The 22,873-nt window shown below is 37.0% G+C and overlaps 1 protein-coding gene across 1 annotated transcript; it reads left to right on the top strand.

Annotated features, from left to right (window-relative positions):
* Positions 1-18,119: 18,119 nt before the first annotated feature.
* On the top strand, positions 18,120-21,159 carry LOC125403670 (DDB1- and CUL4-associated factor 12-like protein 2). The gene has a single exon (XM_048439206.3). It carries the CDS (start codon positions 18,129-18,131, stop codon positions 19,536-19,538), a length of 1,410 nt encoding a protein of 469 aa, XP_048295163.3. The 5' UTR covers positions 18,120-18,128; the 3' UTR covers positions 19,539-21,159.
* The last annotated feature ends 1,714 nt before the right edge of the window (positions 21,160-22,873 follow it).

Raw genomic sequence — 22,873 nt, 5'->3', positions numbered from 1 at the left:
AATATTTTTAACTTACAGAATCTTTCAATAAACTATTTTTAGGGGCTGGAGAGATGGGTCTTTTCCAGAGGACCTGGGTTCAATTTCTGGCACCATGGCAGCTCACAACTGTCTGTAACTCCAGTTCCAAGGGATCTTATATCCTCACATAGACATACATTTAAGAAAGACACCAACACAAATAAAATAAAAATAATTAAATTATAAAAAATGAAGATTCTTCAACATAAACTACATTCAAATTGTCATGATAATGACATAATATCATAGTTCTCCTAGAGATAAACATGGAAAATGATCACTCATATGGACATAAGAACAGCTTTAGTCCTTTATTAGTTGTGAACTCACAATTGTTTCTCATCTTCAAAGGGATGTTCCAAATACAGCAGCTCCATCCCATTAGAATGAGCCACTGAGATATCTACTAGGAAAATTAAATGGATATAGTTTTTCTTAAGTTATTCATACAAGTGTTGTTCCATCACTTTTCCAATATCATATTATTTAGAATAAGTTAACTTTTTCATAGCAGATGAAAAATGAAACTAAGGTAGGAAGACTGTGCTATGTTTAAGTGTCTAATCCAGCCATTCATTTTAAAGAGAAATCTCCAAATCAATCAATGAATAGTCATTAAGGCTACAGTATATCATCTTACCTAGTTCTATGTTTGTGCCAAACTTTTATGTACTCTTTAAACATTGGTGAATCTATAAAAATAAAATTATAGTGGAAGCAATGTGAAATATAAAGGGGAAGATCTCTAGATGGTCAATCCTAACTAGTACTAGTTACTTATGCTTTTTAAAGCCTGAATATCTTAATCTAGAAAACTAAAAGAAAATGACCTTTATTGTAGGTGTATTAAAGAGTTCCACAATAACCCAGAATGGAGCATAAAAAGGTTTATTTATATGGGGAACAAACTTATAGTAAGGGTAGACTTGAAGCTGGAACCTGAATTCAGGAGAAACGGGGCCACACATGCTTTTTCTTCTGCATATATAGTACCTTAGACCATTCCCCAAATGGACCGATATCTAAAAGGCTATGAGGGGAAGAAATTTCCACAACTACCCCTTTTATCTAAAAACAAAGATTCTAAGTCTAATACAAAACTATGTGCAATAAGAACAAATATCAAGTATTGTCTAGGGAAGAACTGAGACACAAAAATACATAAAAATTAAAGCTAGAGTCAATGTTAACAACATTAAGCAAGAAATATATGGTGAATTTTCAGTCTAAGCAAATAGCAGAGATTATTTTAATAGTTATCCTATCCTAAGGGGGTCTAAGTCTTCCATTAAAAGTGTCTTGGCTAAGTCATGAAAAGAATGTAGCCACAACTATCTAGTCTTCAACTCCATCAAACACCTGAGTAGGGAAATAATATTATCTGAATAATCAAGAAGTGTAATCAAGCAATTTCTAAAAGGTGCAAGAAATGAGGGAGACAGCGAGCTATCTGGGCAATCACCCAAAATCTCAAATTTTAGCAATGGGGAAACCAACTTTGTTAAAGGCCTAGAGTATCTGACAGAGCATTTGCAGAGGAAATAAAATTCAAAAGACTATCCTACCCTATCTTAGCAAGGTTTGGTAGTCATTTTTCCTTTTATCCTGTTTTGTCCTGTTTGGATGCTGTGTATTTTGTCAGCAGTTGAGGCAAAGGCAGTTCTTTGCACAAAGGACAGTTTTGCCAAGAAGAAAAAAGCTCCAAATGGAGAGCTTTCAATTTCCAACATTTTCTCAGGAATATATCAGTACTGACAGGAACAATCATGTCTCATTTGAATAGAATTCTTAGTTATTTAAATGCAATATTCTATACTTCATTGAAGTTTATGTAGATTATTTGTCTATGTGGAATACAATTTTTGTTCATCATCAATTTTTGTACAATAGCCTGTTTAATCTCACTATAAGTATGACAAATATGACTTATAATTATTAATACTACATAGTTTAAAGACTAAGGCTTCACGTTGTAAGACTGAATAATCTATAAACAAATGTACAGAGAATGAGGGCAATGACCCCCAAATGTAATATATATATATTTCTTCTTTAGGCATCAAGATGACCAATATCTCTTGAATTCTCGAAGATGGGTAATTTCTATTTTCTTACAAAGACAAGAAAAGAACCCTGCCCCAACGCTTATGAGGATTCCTTGAAAGTTGTATGACTGTCACTTCAGTGGAAGAGCAGCAATTTCTCTTTATCCAAAGGCTTCTCCTTTGCAAAACGAATCTTGATTGATTTTTATGGAATCCATACCTGTTTTTTCTGTAGAAAGAAGGAAAAAACCTTTCCCAATGTAACACATCTCCTGGTTTCCATTGTTAGGTCTTTATATCCTTGGAGTAAGCTGACTGATTTAATTCAGAAGGTTTCTCTATTGTTCAGTGTTCTCTGTATCTGTTGTTCCTGTCTCATTAGCATCAAAAAAATTCAAGGTTAATAAAGCACTATACATTCTATTTTGGGGGCTATTTATCATACATTTTTTGTTTAATTAACATATCCTTTATAGTTAAATGTGATTTTTCCATAACTGCCTGACCTGTAGGATTCTGTGGTTTACCACCAGTAACATATGCTTTATATTATAATAAACAAAAAATGGTTGTGGGAATTTCATCAGTCAATAGTGCTTTAGATACTAGTCCATTTTGGGCATAGTCTAAGGTACTATAAGCACAGATAAAAAGCATGCACCTCTCCTTTTTCTATTGAATTTGGTTCCCAGCTTCCTGAGCACATGGAGGACCATGGATATTTACCCTTCCTGTGAATTTGGTCCCCAAATAAATAAGCTTTTTTAATGCTCCATTCTGGGCTATTGTGGAACTCTTTAATATGCATACATCTGGCACCCAAACATTTGGGGTTATCTCACATGCCCTCCACCCACTTTAGATCTGGGTGCTTGTACGCCCACTTGGAGTTAGGAGAAAGTTAACTGAGAACATGCCAGCAGCTCAGCACTCCCAGCCTGGGCAACCAGTCAAATCAGATCTGCTAGGTCTGCATAGGCAGAAGAATATGGTGCATTCCTGCTGCCATACACAGAGACATTTCCAGGCCGTGCAGTGAGCTGCATGGCCGATTTAGCTGTTACTCAGAAAAGAAAAAGATTTATGTGCTGCACATTCCTTCCCAGAATTGAGGCGGTGAGCCTGGCTCCTTCCTGGTCATCCCAGACCTGGTGGTAAACATACCTTCTCCGTATTGAAAGGCTATATGAGGTACATCAAGCATCCAGGGCATCAAGAATATAGCTACTTATAATTTTAAAATGCTCCTTGTCCAAAAAAGACTTCAGATATACAGTAGCAGAGATTTATAGATAAAAATCCTCTAAAAGAAACACAGTGTGTTTAAAACATGTGTAGGCTTAGGAGAGAGACAAAAAAGAGTATAAACAGTTTTGAAAAAACAAAATCTTAAGAGACAGTAAAAATACTATAAAACAAATAAGCCAGGTAAAATGGGACATTCACAGAGAATCTGGATTATGTATACTATTGTTGTGTTTTCTTTGAAATTTTGACTGCTAATGAGCTAACAACAGAGAGGCATTTGATTCAGGGGGATGCTAAGCTAAACCAACATAAATATTTTAAAGTTATATTGACTTCAAAATTTTGAGTCTAAGGATATATTATTTTGGAAAAGAGTTTCTGCTTTTGTTTGCACAGAGGATAGATATCTGTGAATTCATTCCAAACTAAAGCAGTTTGATAGAACAAGACCCCCAGAAAGGTCTCCAAAAACCCTAAAAATACTTTATCCAACAAACAACAAGAAGCATTTTGGAAAAAAATTAGTTCAAATCCCAACGTAATTGTATATAAATGCTTATGCTTATTTTTATTTAAAAAATGTTGATGATAAATGGTTAATAATCATGTTTAGAAAAAATAATAGAGTTATGATATAGATGTGAATAGTTTGCATTGGTTTGAATCTTGATCTATTGATACAAATTTAAGATCTATTTTTTACTCTACACACACACACACACACACACACACACACACACACACACATATATATATATGCTCTTGTTTAAGGTATTGTGTTTGTGAAGCTCAGTTAAAAATGTATCATTAAGAAATACAAATTAATTTTTTCTGTAATAATCAAACTTTTAATTATGTTACTAAACTTTTCTTGATATAGAGAGATAGATAGATAACCTTCACCATTTCAAAGACCTAGAGAATATGTTACATAAAATATGTATTATGTTTTGAGAACATAAACTTTTCTCATCAGTGAGAGATGTCTGGTTTTGGCATCACCAAGTATTTGAGAGAAGTTGATGGGCATTGAAGAAACGTATTATAGGATTTACCTTTATTGTGACAAGACTAGCCATTTGGGCAAGAAACTACTCTTGCTAAGACTATTAGATGGTATGCTGTATAATCTGAATATGCAGGACCCACAGAAGAATGACTGCTGAACTTGCCAAAAAAGGTGAGAAGATCTTTAGAGTTCCTGCTTCATGCAAGTGTTTGCCACATATTGTACAGGACACAAAAGAAAGTTACTGACAATCTGCCCATATAGGTGAAACAGTCTCAAACTTCCTTATCCATGAAAAAGGCTGCCAGATACTATAGGCTTGTAGGATGAATATGGTTGCCCAATGTTACAGAAGAACTTTGGGTAATTGTCCAGGCAGCAAGATGTCTATGTTAATTTTAGAGTTTTGAAGTTACTTACAATGCACTTCCTGTTTCTTTAGGTAATATTATATCCTTCTGGAGCCTTCAATGGAGTTGAATACAGATAGTTTTACAGATAGTTTGAATACTGACAACTTTTTCTTGGCTATGATAAAAGATAAATTAGATATAAAACTTGAGACTCACAGAAGTAAAATAAACTATTGTAACTTTAATTCTTGCATGATACCTGTTTTATTACATGTAATTTTACTATGTTAAAGTTAAAACTTTTTTATATAGACAAAAAATGGGAGATGATGTGGGTTTCCCCTTTGTATGCTGTGAATATGTTTTATTACCATTGATTAATGAATAAGCTGCTTTGGTCTGTGGCAGGGCAGAATATAGCTAGGCAGGAAAACTAAACTGACTGCCGGGAGAAAGAAGACAGAGTCGGGCAAATGCCATGTAGCCATCCAAGAAGGAAGATGTGAGATGTGAGGGAATAAACCACTAGTCTCATAATAAAATATAAAATAATATAAATGGGTTAATTTAAGATGTTAGAGTTAGTTAATAAGAATCATGAGTTAATAGTACAAGGAGTATGTAATTATTATTAAGCCTCAGAATGGTTATTTCATAAGTGGCTGCAGGAGCTGCTGAAAAGGACCTGGTGGGTGGAGAGAAATCAGTCCAGGGGGACCAGTGGGACAGAGAATATTTGTAGCTATGATATATTATGCAAGCTGCTGTATAGAGTTTAAATTGTATATGTATATATATGATTTATAGTACTGTGTTTGTCAAGAATAAATATAAGCTATATTTTTCTTATATGAATTGGTTGTTAAGACAAGGTTTCATTATGGAGCTCAGATGACCTTGAGCTCATGATCCATTTTCACTACCTTCTCAAATAATTGATGCAAGTAAGCTGCAGAGATAAGAATATTGAAATTGTGTCAAAATAGTTTCCAATGCTTTTTCTTTTTCTTGTAGTGGAATATATAAGATAGTTGTTAAGTGTGTAGGCATGGCTCATGAAAAGGATAAAATAATATGGTACCTATAATCTTTGCTTAGCCTAACCATACAACTAAAGGTATATGTACTGCTTATCTGATTATACATGGAATAGGAAATACATAAATATATACTGCTCTTACAAATCTCTGACAAGTTTCAAACATGCAGAATTTATCCAATAATTATTTAGTGAGTGAGTCTGCTATATTTCATGATCTATCCATTTTACATTTTTGTCATAAGCAAATGCCAATCAACTTTAAGCAAAGGCTTCAAATCTCATTAATCTTTGCATTTCCTATTATTAATTTTGTTTAAACCATATCACAGAAATTTCATTAATCATTTCTTTTAATAATTACAATTACTTATTAATTATTTTCATTGCAATCTACTTAATTACAATCATATTGTGCCACCTTTTCTCCATTTTTTCAAAGACACAGCACTGAGAAATTTAAATATAAGTTCTGTAGTTGCTCTTTTTAACTACTGAAAATGTTGGAAAGTCATTGTTTCTTCTTTTTTAATAAAATAATTTATTTGTTCATATATGTGTGTGTGTGTGTGTATACGTGTGTGTGTCTGTGTGTGTGAAAGAGAAACAGAGAGAGAGAGAGAGAGACAGAGAGACAGAGAGACAGAGAGAGAGAGAGCACACATTTTTATAGACATACCTAAACAGGTACTTTTAGAGATCAGAAGACAAATTTTCGGAGGAAAATAAATCCTGAGTATTAAACTCAGATTGTCAGGATTAACTTCAGGCAAGCATCTTTACCTCTTGAACCCTCTTACCGACACTCATTGTTTCTTCTTTAAGTCATTTTACAGAGAATAATATGAACAGGTTACGCTGAAAAACTGAAGCATGCTAAATAAAAACTCAGGGATATAAATTGGGGTTTAACCTAAAGACCAGAAAAGCAAAGCAGTCAGTTACTGGCTCTTACCTCAAACTCAGTCCAAAAATGGCAATACTGCTTTCAGCAATCTCAGAATGAGACTGTGTCTGTTAGCTGTATCCTTCCATTGTATAATCCTTTCTAGGGTGGGATTAAAGGCGTGTACCACTGGAATAAAAGGCATATACCTCCCAGTTTCTATGGCAACTACTGTGACTACTGGGATTAAAAGTGTGTGTTACCACTGCCTAGTCTATAAGGCTGACCAGTGCAACTCTTTTACTCTCTGATCTTCAGGCAAGCTTTATTAAAATACAAATGAAATACCACTACAAAGCACAGTGAGATTACAGAAAAATACTGAATATGTATTCTGTATTAATTATTTTATTTCATTTTATTTCAATTTTTTAGCATGATTTTCTTTCTATAACTCATTTCTTTATATTATTATTCTAAGGATAACTCCAACTTTAATGTCTTTGTTTTTAATTATAACAAATCAATACTACTTAAATATATACCCGAATATTTATATTTCATTTATAATTTTTATATATTTTTATATTTATATTTCTTTTTTTTTGTTTTTTTGAGCCAGGATTTCTCTGTGTAACATTCCTGGCTGTCCTGAAACTTACTCTGTAGACCAGAATGGCCTCTAACTCAGAGATCCACCTATCTTAGCTTCCCAAGTACTGGGATTAAAGGCATGTGCTACCACCACCTGGCTATATTTCAAAATTCTTATCAGAAGTGGATTTCCTAGAATAGTCTCTAAATGTGGCATATATGGTATTATGGAATATCCAGCAGAAACACAAAACAAGGGAATTCATCACTGTTACATTTCAACTTTTCCTGCTCTGTTTGAAAATTATAACTTTAGACTTTGAATTTAGGGCTATTTTTTCTCAAAAAGAGTGAATAACACGTTTTAATATTCTTTATACTTTCTAATTGGTTACATTGATCTTAAAACATCATTATTTTTGAAAACTCATATGTGAATGCAAATGTATTTTCATCATATTTATCCTTACTTCTCTCTCTAAGTCTTCCCAGCTCCACTCCCTACTTCTCCCCCTTTTCACTTTAAAAAAAATTGATTTACTCAGTCTAATTCTTGATACTCATATATTCATGAATGTGGGGTTACATTGTGAGTCTAGATTGTGGTTGACTCACTAGAGATAATACCTTTAATAAAGACTGAAGGCTCCTCCCTGAGAAGCTATCAGCTGTCAATAGTTCCTAAGCTAGGAGTATGGAATCAGGAACCTCTCTGCCTCTCTTTGGTGCAGTGTTGAATGATTTGATGTTTATGAATGCACACATCCTGTAAAGTCCAGAACATATTGATTTCTCTGGACCTCCTTGACATCTGACTTTCACAACATTTCTGCTCCTACTTCTACAAAGGTCTCTGAGACTTGTTAGGAAAAGTATATGATATAGAGATCCCATTTGTACCCAAGTACTCCATAGACACTTAAGTACTCTATACACTACTACGGTGAAACTTACTCAGCCTTGCTCACTGATACTGTATTCACAATCACTAAGAAAGACAGAGGAAAAGCCTAGATGTTCACCAGTTGATGAAGAAGTAAGTACGTTAAAGTGACATTATAAAATCTGTACACAAATGAATGTAAATGAATTATTTTCCACATTATTTGTAATTTTCATATGTTCATATTATGTGCATATATGTACACCATGTATGTTCAATTCCCATGTAGGGCAGAAAAAGATGTTAGATCCCCCTGTAGTTACAAATGACTGTCAGCTACCACATAGGGACTGGGAATAGAAACTTGTTCTCAGGAGGATTTGCTAGGTATTGACAGAGACTGCTCCTTTTATTTTGTGGCTGTCGAGAACCAAAATAATCACACAAAATTATATTAAGTACGACACTGTTTGACTAATAACGCAAGTGTAATTTTAGCTAGCTAGCTCTTATATCTTAAATTAACCCATTTTTAATTAATCTGTGTATTGCCACAATGCTCTGGTTTACTGTGTAGAGTTCTGGATATCTGTCTCCTTTAGCAGCTACATGGTATCTCATTGACACCACCTACTTTCTATGTCTCTGTTCAAATTTCCTGCCTGACTGTTCTCTGCTAAGTCATTGGCTGAAACTGCTTTATTCATTAGCCAATGGTAATAAAACTTCTTCACAGCATACAGAGGGGAATCCCACATCAACTAGTACTCTCAACTACTGAGCCCTCTCTCTGGGTCCAAGGAATATTTTTTTTAAACTTCAAAATTAAACTTCAGGATGAAGAAACTGAAATTTTTCATATAGTTGTAATGATGATTAATCATTGCAATGTCATTTTGCTTCCTATAAACCAAATAAAAAATATTTTTAGTACACATTGAAGAAGTATTATGTTTAAAAAATATATAGATGTTCATATATATATATATGCACATGTATTCACAGAGATTATTTAATCCTCATTTTATAGGTGAAGTTAATGACTTTAGAAAAAATAACTGAATTTCTAGGTGGAATCACAAGGTCTCTCCCACTTCACAGCTCCTACTCTCACACAGTTCACATCACCAGAAATGAAGAATATAATAATTTCACAGAGATAAAGGCTTCTGACATCAAATTATAAAAGTTAATTTACTGTGTGACTTTGTACAAAGGAGTCATTTAGCAATATGATGAAAAGTGTCCTTCATAACACATTTACAATAAATGCAGAGAGGATATTCATAGAACTGTTTATAATGACCTCTGTGAACCGTTTAAAGGATAACATTAAAGTGCTAGTGAGTGAAACTGATTAAGCATATAGTAAGGTAATATGATCTTATGGAACAGTAGCCTAAGGTGATTCAAGAATAAAAGTGAGAGTATTTGAATCAACCTTCTGAATGCTATTATACTGAATTAACAATGGTCTTGATAGAAGACGAATTCATTTGTACATTCAATCAGCAAATGCATTTGTACAACTAATATGAGAACACTGTGCAAGATATTGGGCTCTAAATATATGTGCGTGTGTTTGCTGTTTATATGCATGCTGAAATTTATTTCTAGTTAATAAATAAGCCAAGCCAATTTTTGAAGGAAGGCAAATTAATTACTATAATGAAATAGCGTATGTTATATAAAAGAAGATGTACTTAAAGCTATAATCAAGTAAATTTTCATACCTTGAGATAGGTTGTAAAAAAGGTGGGTAACTTTAACAAGTACACAAGGAGGAAAGAATACACAGATAGCATCACTTAGTTAAATTGTTGGGAGAAATCTGAAATACTGGAGGTCTATGTTCATACTTTATATCATCGATGACTTTCCAATCATTTAATTATATACAACTCTAATAGAAGAAAATTTAACACGTTCAGTGGTAAAATGAGACAGAAAGGAATTTCACATTATAAGAATTCATGGTCTTTTATTTAAAAAGGGTCATGTTATCATCTCCAGTAGCATAACAATTGCTAACTTTCTTATTTTTCTCTTTTCAATTCTTTTTTTTAATTTAAATTTATTTATTTAAAATTTCCACCTCCTCCCATCCTCCCATTTCCCTCCCCTTCCCCCCACTTCCCCTCCCCTTTGCTTTCCGTACTAAATGAAGTCAGGGTGCCCTGCCTTGTGGGAAGTTCAACCACCCACATCCTAGGACGGTGTGCATCCAAACACACTAGACTCCCAAAAAGCCAGTACATGCAGTAGAATCAAAATCCAGTGTCATTATCATTGGCTTCTCAGTCTGCCCTCATTGTCAGCTACATTCAGAGAGTTCGGTTTGATCACATGTTTATTCAGACCCAGTCCAACTGGCCTTGATGAGCTCCCAGTAGATCAGTTCCACAGTCTCCGTTGGTGGACGCACCCCTCGTGGTCTTGCCTTCCTTTTTAATATTCTCTCCTTCTGCTCTTCGTCTGGGTTTTGAAATTTCAGTCCAGTGCTCCAGTGTGGGTCTCTGTCTCTATCTCCATCCATTGCCAGATGAAGGTTCTATGGTGATATACAAGATATTCATCAATGTGGCTACGGAAGAAGGCCAGTTCAGGCACCCTCTCCTTTGCTGCCCACAGACCTAGTTGGGGAAATTCCCTTGAACACCTGGGAACCCCTCTAGAGCTAAGACTCCAGCCAACCCTAAAATGGCTCCCTTAGTTAAGATATCTTCTTCCCTGCTCCCATATCTACCCTTCCTAAATCTCAGTTATCCCATTCCCCCAATTTCTCCCCAATCCTCCCCTTCTCCCTTCTCTCTCCCCATCTCCTCTTCTCCCCAACCCACCCCAACACCCTGCTTTTAACATTTGCCTGGTGATCTTGTCTGTTTCCAATATCCAGGAGGATAACTATATGTATTTATTTGGGTTCAGCTTCTTATTTAGCTTCTCTAGGATCATGAACTATAGGCTCAATGTGCTTTGTTTATGGCTAGAATCCACTTATGAGTGAGTACATACCATATTCATCTTTTGGGGTCTGGGTTATCTCACTAGGACACTGTCATTAAGACAAAAAGTCATCCTACTGAATGGGAGAAGATCTTCACCAACCCAGCATCAGACAAAGGTCTGATCTCCAAAATACATAAAGAATTCACGAAACTAGACATTAAAACTCTAATTAACCCACTTAAAAGTGGGGTACTGATCTGAACAGGGAATTCTCAACAAAAGAAGTTCAAGTGGCCAAAAGACACTTAAGGTAATGTTCAACCTCCTTAGCGATCAGGGAAATGCAAATCAAAACAACTTTGAGATACCATCTTACACATGTCAGAATGGCTAAAATCAAAAACACCAATGATAACCTATGCTGGAGAGGATGTGGACTATGGGGAACACTCATCCATTGTTGGTGGGAATGCAAACTTGTGCAGCCACTTTGGAAATCAGTGTGGCGGTTTCTCAGGAAACTGGGAGTCAACCTCCCTCAGGATCCAGCAATTCCACTCTTGGGAATATACTCAGGAGATGGCCAATCATACTATAAAAGCATTTGTTCAACTATGTTCATAGCAGCACTATTTTTAATAACCAGAACCTGGAAACAACCTTGGTGCCCCTCAATAGAATAATGAATAAAGAAAGTGTGGCACATTTAGAACACTTTAGAGTTCTATTCAGTGGTAAAAAAACAATGATATCTTGAATTTTGCATCCGAATGGATGGAAATAGAAAACAATTGCTATCTTTCTATCTTATCGGTTTTGGCAAGCTTGAGTTATATTTTCATCTGATGAAACTACATTCTATTTGTTTATTAAATATAAAGCAAAAAAAGCCTACAAACCACAATCCCAGAGAACTTAGACAACAATGAGGACACTAAGAGAGACTTACATAGATCTAATCTACATGAGAAGTAGAAAAAGACAAGATCTCCTGAGTAAATTGGGAACATGGAGACCTTGAGGGAGGGTTGAAGGGGGAGGGGAGAGGAATGGAGGGGAGCAGAGAAAAATATAGAGCTCAATAAAAATCAATAAAAAAAGAAACTTGGTGGCAGTAACTTAAGAAGAAAACAGGTATCACCTAAGATATTTTACTGTATTTGATCAAATGTACCCCTTATAATCCTAAATTCTGATTATGTACATAGCTTTGATTGAGAAAACGATCAAAACATGTTCTGTAAATACAGAAAAACTTTGTGAAGTCTTTTATAAAGCAGTAATTCACTACCACATTTTATCTTTGATGTATCAGCTGCCAAATACACCACATTCTTTAAAGTATCTATTCTTCATGAAATAACTTTGAATTTAACATCTGAGTTTTAGAAGACTATTTTCAACATCAATAGTATTAGCATAATAATAAACTGCAATTAATTGTACATTTCAAAGTAACTGGATACAAATTCCAAAGTTCCCAAAATTTGGAAATGATAATATTTAAGAAGATGAAATTACTCTGATTTTATAATCACACAATGAATGCATATCTGTTACATTTTATCTTACACACACACATACAGAGGCATGATTACAATACTGTACTCTCTAAATAATTATAAGCATTACACTTCAGTTGTTTTAGAAAAGTATTTCAGGGAATTGCTATTAAATCTTATGATAATTATGTCCATTTTTGCTAGGTGTTGAATGACTAAGTTTCTATTTAAAACCATAGCACTCTGTCTTGCTTGGTGCTTGTCACTGAAGTTATGATAACAGCACAAAGCTGAAAATGGTCTTTAGCTTCTGTTTTTTATATCTCCACAGCTGAAAGAGAATACAGCAGTGGTTGACAGTACTGTATTGTGCTTCTGATCTATTTGTATATGCGCTCTAGAGCTGTCTATCACATCATTAAGTCTTGAGATTTACAGAAATAAACTATTTCAGATTGTATTTTTAGTATATCCAAACAGAATTGTGACTCAAGTAAGTGGAGAATAAACAATTTGAAACATAGAATGTCAGGTAGCAAAAGATTGTACCTTCAAGTTCTACTAAATAAGGACATGATTGATCACAAGGTATGAAAGACTAAAATACATCAATAAAAGTTTCAAGGTCTCTAAATGGTCACTCAACAAATACTGATTTCTTACTTCTAAGATAGGCTAGACACTAGGCACAAAAAAAAATGAATCAAATGTATTCCTTCTCTCCTGCTCTCAGGCAGTGATCTAGCCACCAATTATACAATGAGTGATACACATTCACATAAAATCTTAATGTGACAAAAATAATGAAACTTGACATTGACAATGTTTTATAATAGGGTACCATATTCTAGCCTATTCTGGGGCTCCAAGGGATTTTTCTGTCCAAAAATATGACATTTTACCTTTGGTATTAAAAATAAGCAGTTAACAAATTCAGATATCTGTGGGAGGTAAAAGGTAAATGACCCACAGGCAGAAAGTATTTCAAGCAGAGAGAACATGATGCAAGAAAGATCTGAAGCATGACATTATGAGACAGTGTTGAGAACATTAAAAAGGTCCATTGTGGCTAAAGAATAAAATAATGAGAAAAAAAGAACTCTGGCAAGGTAACATAAATTATATCATGCTGGGCTTGGTAGAGTGTTTTGTGAACTTTGATCTACGTTATATGACTGCAAGTAAGTACAAATTTGTCTAAAACTGTGTAGTAGAAAGACAGGATTTGCAATAAGTTATTGCATTGACTCTAGAGTGGAAAACTTAGTGGAGGAGGTAAGGGTGTGCATCTCTTGAAAATGTCATAGCATGATACTACAGTTATACAATCAAGATTAAATAGGTTTGAAATCTAGGAGTAGCAGTGAAAAACTGAGAACTAGATGATTATACAAATGTTAGAAGAATGAATATTAGAACTAAACCCAGGGGAGAGATATGCGTCAAGGATAATTATTAGAAATTTTTTTGAAAAACTGAATGCATGGTAGTGAAATTCACAAAGGCAGGTAATAAGAAAAGTTCAGAAATAAGAGGACTGAAATCTTGCCAACCCCACAATGCCTCCCTTAATTAGGATATCTTATTCCCTGCTCCCATATCTGTCCTTCCTCCATCTCAACCATCCCACTCCCCCAAGCTCTTCCTAACCCTCCCCTTCTCCCTTCTCTCCCCCCTCTCCTCTTCCCCCATCCCACCCCACCCCCACGCTCCCAACTTTTGTTTGCTTCCAATTTCCCAACGGATCTATATGTTTTACTTTGGTTTCTCCTTGTTACTTAGCTTCTCTAGGATCGCGAACTATAGACTCAATGTCCTTTGTTTATGTCTAGAGTACATTAATGAGTGAGTACATACCACATTCTTCTTTTTGGGTCTGGGTTATCTCACTCAGGATAGTGTTTTTTTACTTCCATCCATTTGCATGCAAAATTCAAGATGCCATTGCCTTTTACCGCTGAGTAGTACTCTAATGCGTATATATTCCACATTTTCTTTATCCATCCTTCCATTGAGGGGCATCTAGGTTGTTTCCAGGTTCTGGCTATTACAAATAATGTTGCTATGAACATAGTTGAACAAATGCTTTTGTGGCATCTCTTCTGTATATTCCCAAGAGGGGTATTGCTGGATCCTGAAATAGGTTGATTCCCAATTTTCTGAGAAACCCCCGCACTGAACTCCTAGAGGGGGGTCCCTGATGTCCACAGGGATGTCCCAAGCTAGGACCCTGGACAGTGGAAGAGAGGGTGCCTGAACTGGCCTGTCCCATAGTTAGACTGATGAATATCTTGAATACCACCATAGAACCTTCGTTCAGCGACAGATGGAGATAGAGACAGACACCCACATGGGAGTACTGGACTGAGCTTCCAAGGTCCAGTTGAAGAACAGAAGAAGGGAGAATATGACCAAGGAAGTCAGGACCGTGAGGGGTCCACCACATAGACAGTGTGTCTGAACTAATGAGAGCTCACCAAAACCAGCTGGAATGGGATCAAATTGGATCCTCTGAATTTGGCTGACAATTGGGGCATACTGAGAAGCCAATGATAATAGCACTGTGATTTGTCTCTATGGCATGTATTGGCTTTTTGGGGTCCTAGTCTATTTGGATGCACATCTTCCTAAGCCTTGATAGAGGGGGAGGGCCTTGGACTTCTCACAGGGCAGGGTACCCTGCCTTAACTTAGGACTGGAGGGGAAGAAGGGAGGGTGAATGGGGGAGCAGGAGGGAAGTAGGAGGAGGGGAGAAAGTAGAAATTTTGATTCCTAGTATTAATAAAGTAATAAAAAAGAGAATTGAAGTCAAGATTCTTGGATTATATATGCTGATTTTGAAATTCTCTGTTGATATTTAAAATGTCAAGTAGGAAGTTGAACAAAAGTTTGTGATGGAAATATAAAATTAGGAAGTACTGGCATATACAATACTTTTGAATTGAGTGATAATTAGGTTTGAAGGGTAAAGAAAATAATTGAAATCTATTTTTAGTTAAAATACTGCAGAGTGCAGAGTACAATGCTTTCTCAATCCAGTTCACTGACTTGATTTTATCCATTCTTTACATAACTAACTGATATCAATGCATGATTTGTTTAAATTTTTCATCACTCCTATCAAATTTACCTAGTATAACCAGATATGAAATACTCTATGTGGAAGAAAGTATAAATTATTTTTGCAATGCATATTTATATTAGCAACTGTTAAGAGTGAAGCCCAAATCTGGATGTCTCATAAAAGAACCCCTCTGAATTTCCCCTTTAAGATCCACTAGCACACTGTAAATTTATTTCCAGAATATATTATTCCCTTATGAATATTCATCTACAGTTTCACAACACAATTGAGATTTATGGAAGTAGAAGAGTAGCCAATTCTAAAAACATTTTGTTCCAGAATATACAAGTTTTTATTAATGATAAATATATTTGTTTTTCATTATGGTGGGTCTCAAAAACTGGACACTACAGTACCTTTCTAAAGTTAAATAGTGGAAAGAAAGAAAATCAGCCATGTTTTAAGAGAATCTTATTAAGTGCTAATAACATGTAAATTTCTGTTTCTATCTTCCTGTTGACTCCTCCACTCTCTTTCTCTCTGACACAAAAATATTCATATACAGAAGTACAAACACACAGAGACACACACACATACATACAGAGAGAGAGAGAGAGAGAGAGAGAGAGAGAGAGAGGAGAGAGGATTATTTACCAACAAATGACCATGTGATGGGTGATATTATCTCCATTTTTTACCTCTTCCTGCCTATCTATTGACCAGTTAGCAGTTTATTAAAACAATGAGAGTATTATATATTCACAGTATACACAAGGATTATTCCACAGCATTATTACAACTCAAAATATTTTATTTTGTCAAATCAAGGAATTTCATTTCAAAATGTCTCCAACTTTTTGTGTAAATTATTTTGTTTATTCTTTTTATTAACTGACCATAACATTTTAAACTGGCCCATGGGATTTTGCACCTGGAATTGGTAGACTTGAGACAACTTTACAAAAATAAATATGTAAGGCTGTGTATAAGGAAAGCCAACAATAAAACAGCTCCATTATTTCATATGACTGGTTAGATACATTAAGTTGTACACACACACATAACACATGCCTCCATCTTAACTCAATGAATTTTGTGAAAGAGATCAGGTACATGCACTTCTGTGAGAGCCACCAATCTCCCACTCATACACACGCATTGATACTGGTCAGGCTTAGTGTGTGACTATAAAGGAACTGGATACAATGAAGCTGCACAAGAGCCACACATCCCCTTACTCCCAGAGCGGGTCAAAGCCCTTACTCTGGATATCTGCATTTTCACATTGTGTCCATATTGTTCTATTGGAATGTTTTTCTTTTCCCACTGTGCCTGGGGACATCTGGTGTGTTCCTCAAGCCCCTTCCTGAGGTTGACACTACCTCTCATAGGAAATGGAGCTGACTATGTGGACTGTTCATTCCCTAACTGGAGAATAGGAGCTTGCCTTTCTCTTTAGGACCCCTTCCTTGCCCTTACTCTGGACCCCATGATCTAAGGCTTCTGAGGTTCCTGAGAAGTTAGTAGGTAAGGAAGCACCATTCCCTTCACCTCTAACAGGCTGTCCCTACCTGTGTGCCACTTTTGCACTCTTAAAACCCTGAGGTTCAGTTTTGACACTTTCACTACCATACCCTGACTCGAACTGGGGTCGAAATGTGGGAATCAGCAAGGGATTCAAATTCAGTAGCTCAGCAACTTCAAGTTCAGAAAATAAAAAGGAACAAGAGAAAAATAAGATTAGAATGGTTGAAAACTCAACCAGCAGAAGGGCTTACAAGAAGAGTGCACAAAGAAACTAAAGAGGGTACTTTAAAAGCCTCCCATTCCTGGTCCAGTTCAAAGAACAACCTTTGTCAAAAGTGTTCCCACATGCGAATTTATTTCTTCCCACATGTCATGCTCAGTGCTCCTTTTGATTTTCTGCTTGACTATATTTTAGGTTTTGGTTTTAAGGCTAGTTGGAAACTGTTGTGAGGTTTATGAAAAAAACTTCTGTTAGCTACTAAGCTCAGCCCTCTAGGAATCTCCCCAGAGTTTCCACACAGCCCTCCCGCGCGCCCATCCCCTCTGCTTCTCCCCAGCCCCCACTCAGATTGGTTTGTGCTACCCAGCAACCCAAGGCCAACTGCCCCTCCCACTGCCTCCGCCCCTCACCCTCAGGTCTCTAGCAGACTCTTTCGCCCCACACTGAGTTCACCATCTCCAAGAAGGCACCACTTCCAGCCCTCGACCAGGTCCTCTGCACAGCCACCACCCTCAACACCTCTCTCTGCCCTTGCTCCTTCCAAAGCTCAAAGTACTTGTCAAGCCACGCTGCCACCTTCGCCTCTTTTGCCACCAAAGCACCCGGGACCCAGGACACACGGAGCCCCAGGAATCTCCCAGCCTCCTGCCCCTGGGACCCAGTGCCAGCCTGATCGATTCGGAGACACAGCCATTCCCTACGACACCATGGCCAACACGAGTGCCACGCGCCGCCGCCGCCGCCGCCGCCGCGCCGCCACCGCCTCTGCAGCCCGCCCGCCGCCCACCATGGCCCCTCAGCAAACAGGTAGCAGGAAACGGAAAGCCGCCGAGGTCGAGGGGGGCGCCGGGAGTTCTTCGTCGCCCGGTCCCGCTTCTGCGGCGGCTGGGACCGGCCACGCGGAGGGGCCATTGCTGCTGGCCAAGAGGCCGCGGAGGCCCGTGGCTCGCCGTTCCTTGGTGCACTACCTGAAGGGCCGGGCGCTGGGCGACGAGGGCCACCCGGGGCTGGCGGGCTTCAAGGGAGACCTGCGCAGCTATGGGGTCCTCAGGCTGCCAGAGCTGCTGAGGGAGCGCCAGCTGGCGCTTGGCCCCCTCAACAAGGTGTTCGCGTCGCAGTGGCTAAATGCCAGGCAGGTGGTGTGTGGCACCAAGTGCAACACACTCTTCGTGGTAGACGTCCAGACTGGCAGAATTACCCGCATTCCCCTGATGCAGGACAGAGGACCTGGACAAACCCGTACCCAACCCACCTGTGGCATCCACGCCATCCAGTTGAATCCCTCCAAGACCCTCTTGGCCACAGGGGGTGAAAACCCCAACAGTCTAGCAGTATACCAGCTGCCCACCCTAGACCCTGTGTGCTTAGGGGATCGCAATGGCCACAAGGACTGGATCTTCGCCATTGCATGGATGAGTGACACGGTGGCTGTGAGTGGATCACGGGACGGCACTGTGGCACTCTGGCGGGTTGATCCTGACATGTTCAATGGCAACATTCCCTGGCACAATAATTCAGAGATTCCACGGTATTCGCACATTCGTCCAAGGGACATGGAGGCCATTCCCAGGGCCACCACTAACCCAGGTAATCGCAAAGTGAGAGCCCTTGCATTCAGTGGCAAAAACCAGGAGCTGGGAGCAGTGTCTCTGGATGGCTACTTCCACTTGTGGAAAGCCCGAAGCTCCCTGTCCAGGCTCCTGTCCCTAAGGCTGCCCTACTGCAGAGAAAATGTATGTCTCACCTATTGTGACGAGTTGTCCCTCTATGCTGTGGGATCCCAGTCTCATGTTTCATTCCTGGATCCAAGACAACGCCAGCAGAATATCAAACCCTTGTGTTCCCGAGAGGGAGGCACAGGTGTGCGTTCTCTGAGCTTCTACCAGCACATTATTACCGTGGGCACTGGACATGGTTCCCTGCTCTTTTATGACATCCGTGCACAGAAGTTCCTGGAGGAGAGGGCCTCAGCCAGTCCAGACTCTTTTCTTGCGCGCACAGGTAGGAAGCTCAAACTCACCTGTGGCAGAGGCTGGCTCAACCAAGATGAACTCTGGGTGAACTACTTTGGTGGCACTGAGGAATTCCCAAATGCACTCTACACTCACTGCTACAACTGGCCTGAGATGAAGCTCTTTGTGGGTGGAGGTCCACTCCCTTCAGGCCTCCATGGCAACTATGCAGGCCTCTGGAGCTAAAGTCTCTAAGCACTTGTGAAGGTGCACAGATTTATCTTTTAGTTCAGGCTAATGTTCTTCACATATGTTCTTGTGTGTGATGTATGCATGCACACTTCTAATTGTGTGTGATTTTATCTCCAAGGGGACTTACCCAACTTTCTAATGCTCAGTCACAGAGAGAGGGAAAACAGAAAGGAGAGAGGAGAGAGGAGAGAGGAGAGAGGAGAGAGAGAGAGAGAGAGAGAGAGAGAGAGAGAGAGAGAGAGAGAGAGAGAGAGAGTCACATCGTTTTGCAATAAAAACTTGATGTGGCTTTGGCACTTTTTCTCAGAGCACTACATTTTTGCTGTATCATACAAAAATTGAATTAGTCTTAATCTTTCCCTTCCTGGGTAATTTATGTATTTTCTTTCTTTAGGTTAATGTAGTGGTTGTTTTCACTGCAATTCAGCAGTTTAGCTTTACCAGCATCTCAATAATATGTTCAAGTCGTTTAAACATTTCATGTATTTGGCATTTTGCGAAAACATGTTTATAAAATGTGTGTTGGGCTGATCTAAGAAAATATTCATCATTTAAAACCCAATCAAATTAGAAAATGTGCTTCAAGATCTAGATTATTACCATTTGGAGTATCTTTTATCTGAATGTAGGGAAAATTAGAACTGGTTGATTGTACCTTATGGGTACATAAAATGCTCTAAAATGTATTATCTTACAGAATTATATAATATTGTTCAAATTATTAACCAATTTTTTTACTTCAGAAAAACCTAAGAACTACCATGCTTAGTACTAAAACTTTCTCTTTTAAAAGTACTGTATTATGAACTACTTTCCTCAGTACCATCTATGTTTAAGAATTTCATAACTAATCAAATCTGATCTAAATTTTCAGGATAATTGGGAAGATATTTTGGAGATTAATATTACTTTAACTTTCAAGAAGCAGCCCAGGTAGTCATTTCCAATGAAAGCCCAGTAGTTATGTCCAGAGTAGGTATAGTTGATTTTTGTATTGAATGCATAGATAGTTATTTTATGTGGATCACTTTTGAGTATGTGGTGTATTGTAGAAAAAATAGAATACAAATGTGTTCAGCATCATAGCAATTAAACTAAATTTTAAAATGATTAAATATGCATTTTATTATTAATTGTACTTATAGGAATGTATGTATCAAAATCAACATTTTCTAGGAACGGAGCTTTGGCTTCAGCTATGCAAAGTTCATTTTGCACATTTGCTTTTGTAAAGAAACTTTTATAGATTAAAAGATAAATAATACTGTGTCTGGAGATAATGGCTCAGCAGTTAGGATCTCTTTCTCTATTCCTGAGTTCAGTTCCAAGTACCCAATCCAGCTCCAGGGGATTTGACACCCTCTTCAGTTCCCTGAAGAACTTTGAACACTTATTGCCAACACTCTCATAGACACACAAACATTCACATAAATAATGTTTTCAAAAGATATATAGTGAAAAGTCTCCCCCCCCCGAATACCTGTTCTCTGGCCATAGTTTACTACAAGAACATTTTTGTGAGTATGTAACCACTCAAAGAGATTTAATGCATACCTAATGATACCTGTGAATATATGATTTACCCATAAATAATAAAATAAACTCTAGATATGTATACACTTTTGTCAAAAAATTTATACAGATGCAACTAGTTTGATTTTATTGTATGTTACCCACTACATGGTTGGAATGCTGTATTTTTGACAGGCATTATTGATGCAGTAAGTATTTAGATGCATATATTCTTGTACTTGTCACAGTATTTGTATAGAAGAATTCCTAGAAATTAAATTTTGGGTAAATGATGGGTGGAGGCCTATCATGACCCTTTTCACGGTGTACCATCAAATTCTCATATCCTCCAATTCTTAATATTTCTAGGCCAATGTGAATGAATTAATCACATATGTGGTAATCATAAAAGCTACATTCTAAAACAATTATTAAGAACATAAGGAATAAGAACAAGCAATATAAATGCTCTCAGACGAGTAAACAAGGTGTAAATTTGCATACACGGAATTGAGTTAATCAAGAGTACCCGTAATTATTTGTTTTGTAGTCTACGATACCATGATTTCAGTTATACTAAATGAATCAGATGACATTGAAAGAGCTTTAAGAAAGATATGAGGATTAATACATTAAAACATGAGCAAGAAATAAAGTAAAAATTAATATTTGGAATTTTATATGGAGGTAAAAAACTAAAAAAATGGTGAATGCTGATACTCTGCCTTGGACACAAAATTTGTGGCAACAAACAAATGTAGATACATTAGCATAGAAGATGCAAGTGGAAAGTGACCAAGTTTAGTATGTTGAATCTGAACCACATATCGGGTTAGTATACCCAATGAAGAAGTGACTATAAGGATATGGTATAATTTCTCAGTGTTAGGATGATAGTACCATGAAATGATGGTACTCTATTACTTTTAGAGAAAAATAAAACAAATGCTTAGAAAGAATACTAGGAAGTAATTGGAACAAAAGATATGTGGAAAATGTAAGTGACATATTTTACAAAAAATGCTATGACATCCATCATTATAAACAAAATGATAATTTTTCAATATGTAAATTATGATATGAGTTTTGATCACTGTCATATATGCCAGCCAATTTCATAGTTAAACTCTCTAGATAATATTTCAGAGCACTTAGGACTGCTCGGATTTGTCCATAGCTGATATTTTTTTGAAGAATGGAAAGTCAGACTTAGATCACAAAGCAGTACTTTAGCTGCAGTATTTCTGGGCCACTAATTCTAACACAGAGTATTATATTTAGTACTCACAACACCAGCATGCCTAGAAACATTATGAAAACCATCGCATCTTCATAGGTGGGCCATCACCTCATCATCTGCTCTGACCTCGACTTGCTGTGGCTGTCTCACCCCTAGCCCTCTTTCACACACATTCAGGTGATTAATCTATATTTCATTTCAAAACTCAGCAACATAAAAGTAGGTCTCTGCAAACTTTTCCAGGTCATGAGAATAAATGATGTACTATAGGAAATATAGTCATTTTCTCAGAATTATTATTTAAGTTATAAATAAAATAAAATTATAATTGTATTTATAATGAAAAACATTAAATATAATCATTGGTACATTAAAAGTAAATAATACCACTGGAGGGTAAAGTTAGTCTTAAACGAAAACATATTCATTTCCTGGGAACCAGCAAGATGGGTCAGGAAAAGATGCATGCTGCCATCCCTGATTATCATTTACAGATGAGACTATTTTTAAGGTTATATGGATAAAATGCTAATATCAAAATGAAAAAGTATACAATGGAATGGAATCTAAAAGAAAG

Source organism: Myodes glareolus, chromosome X (assembly GCF_982192425.1).
Source record: "Myodes glareolus chromosome X, mMyoGla1.1, whole genome shotgun sequence".
Taxonomy (NCBI): domain Eukaryota; kingdom Metazoa; phylum Chordata; class Mammalia; order Rodentia; family Cricetidae; genus Myodes; species Myodes glareolus.
The sequence above is the reverse complement of the archived record's forward strand: the minus strand, read 5'-3'. Positions and strand labels throughout refer to the sequence as shown.

Excerpts from the sequence above, each read along its gene's own strand:
- LOC125403670 (XM_048439206.3), top strand. The coding sequence starts at position 18,129 with ATGGCCCCTCAGCAAACAGGTAGCAGGAAACGGAAAGCCGCCGAGGTC.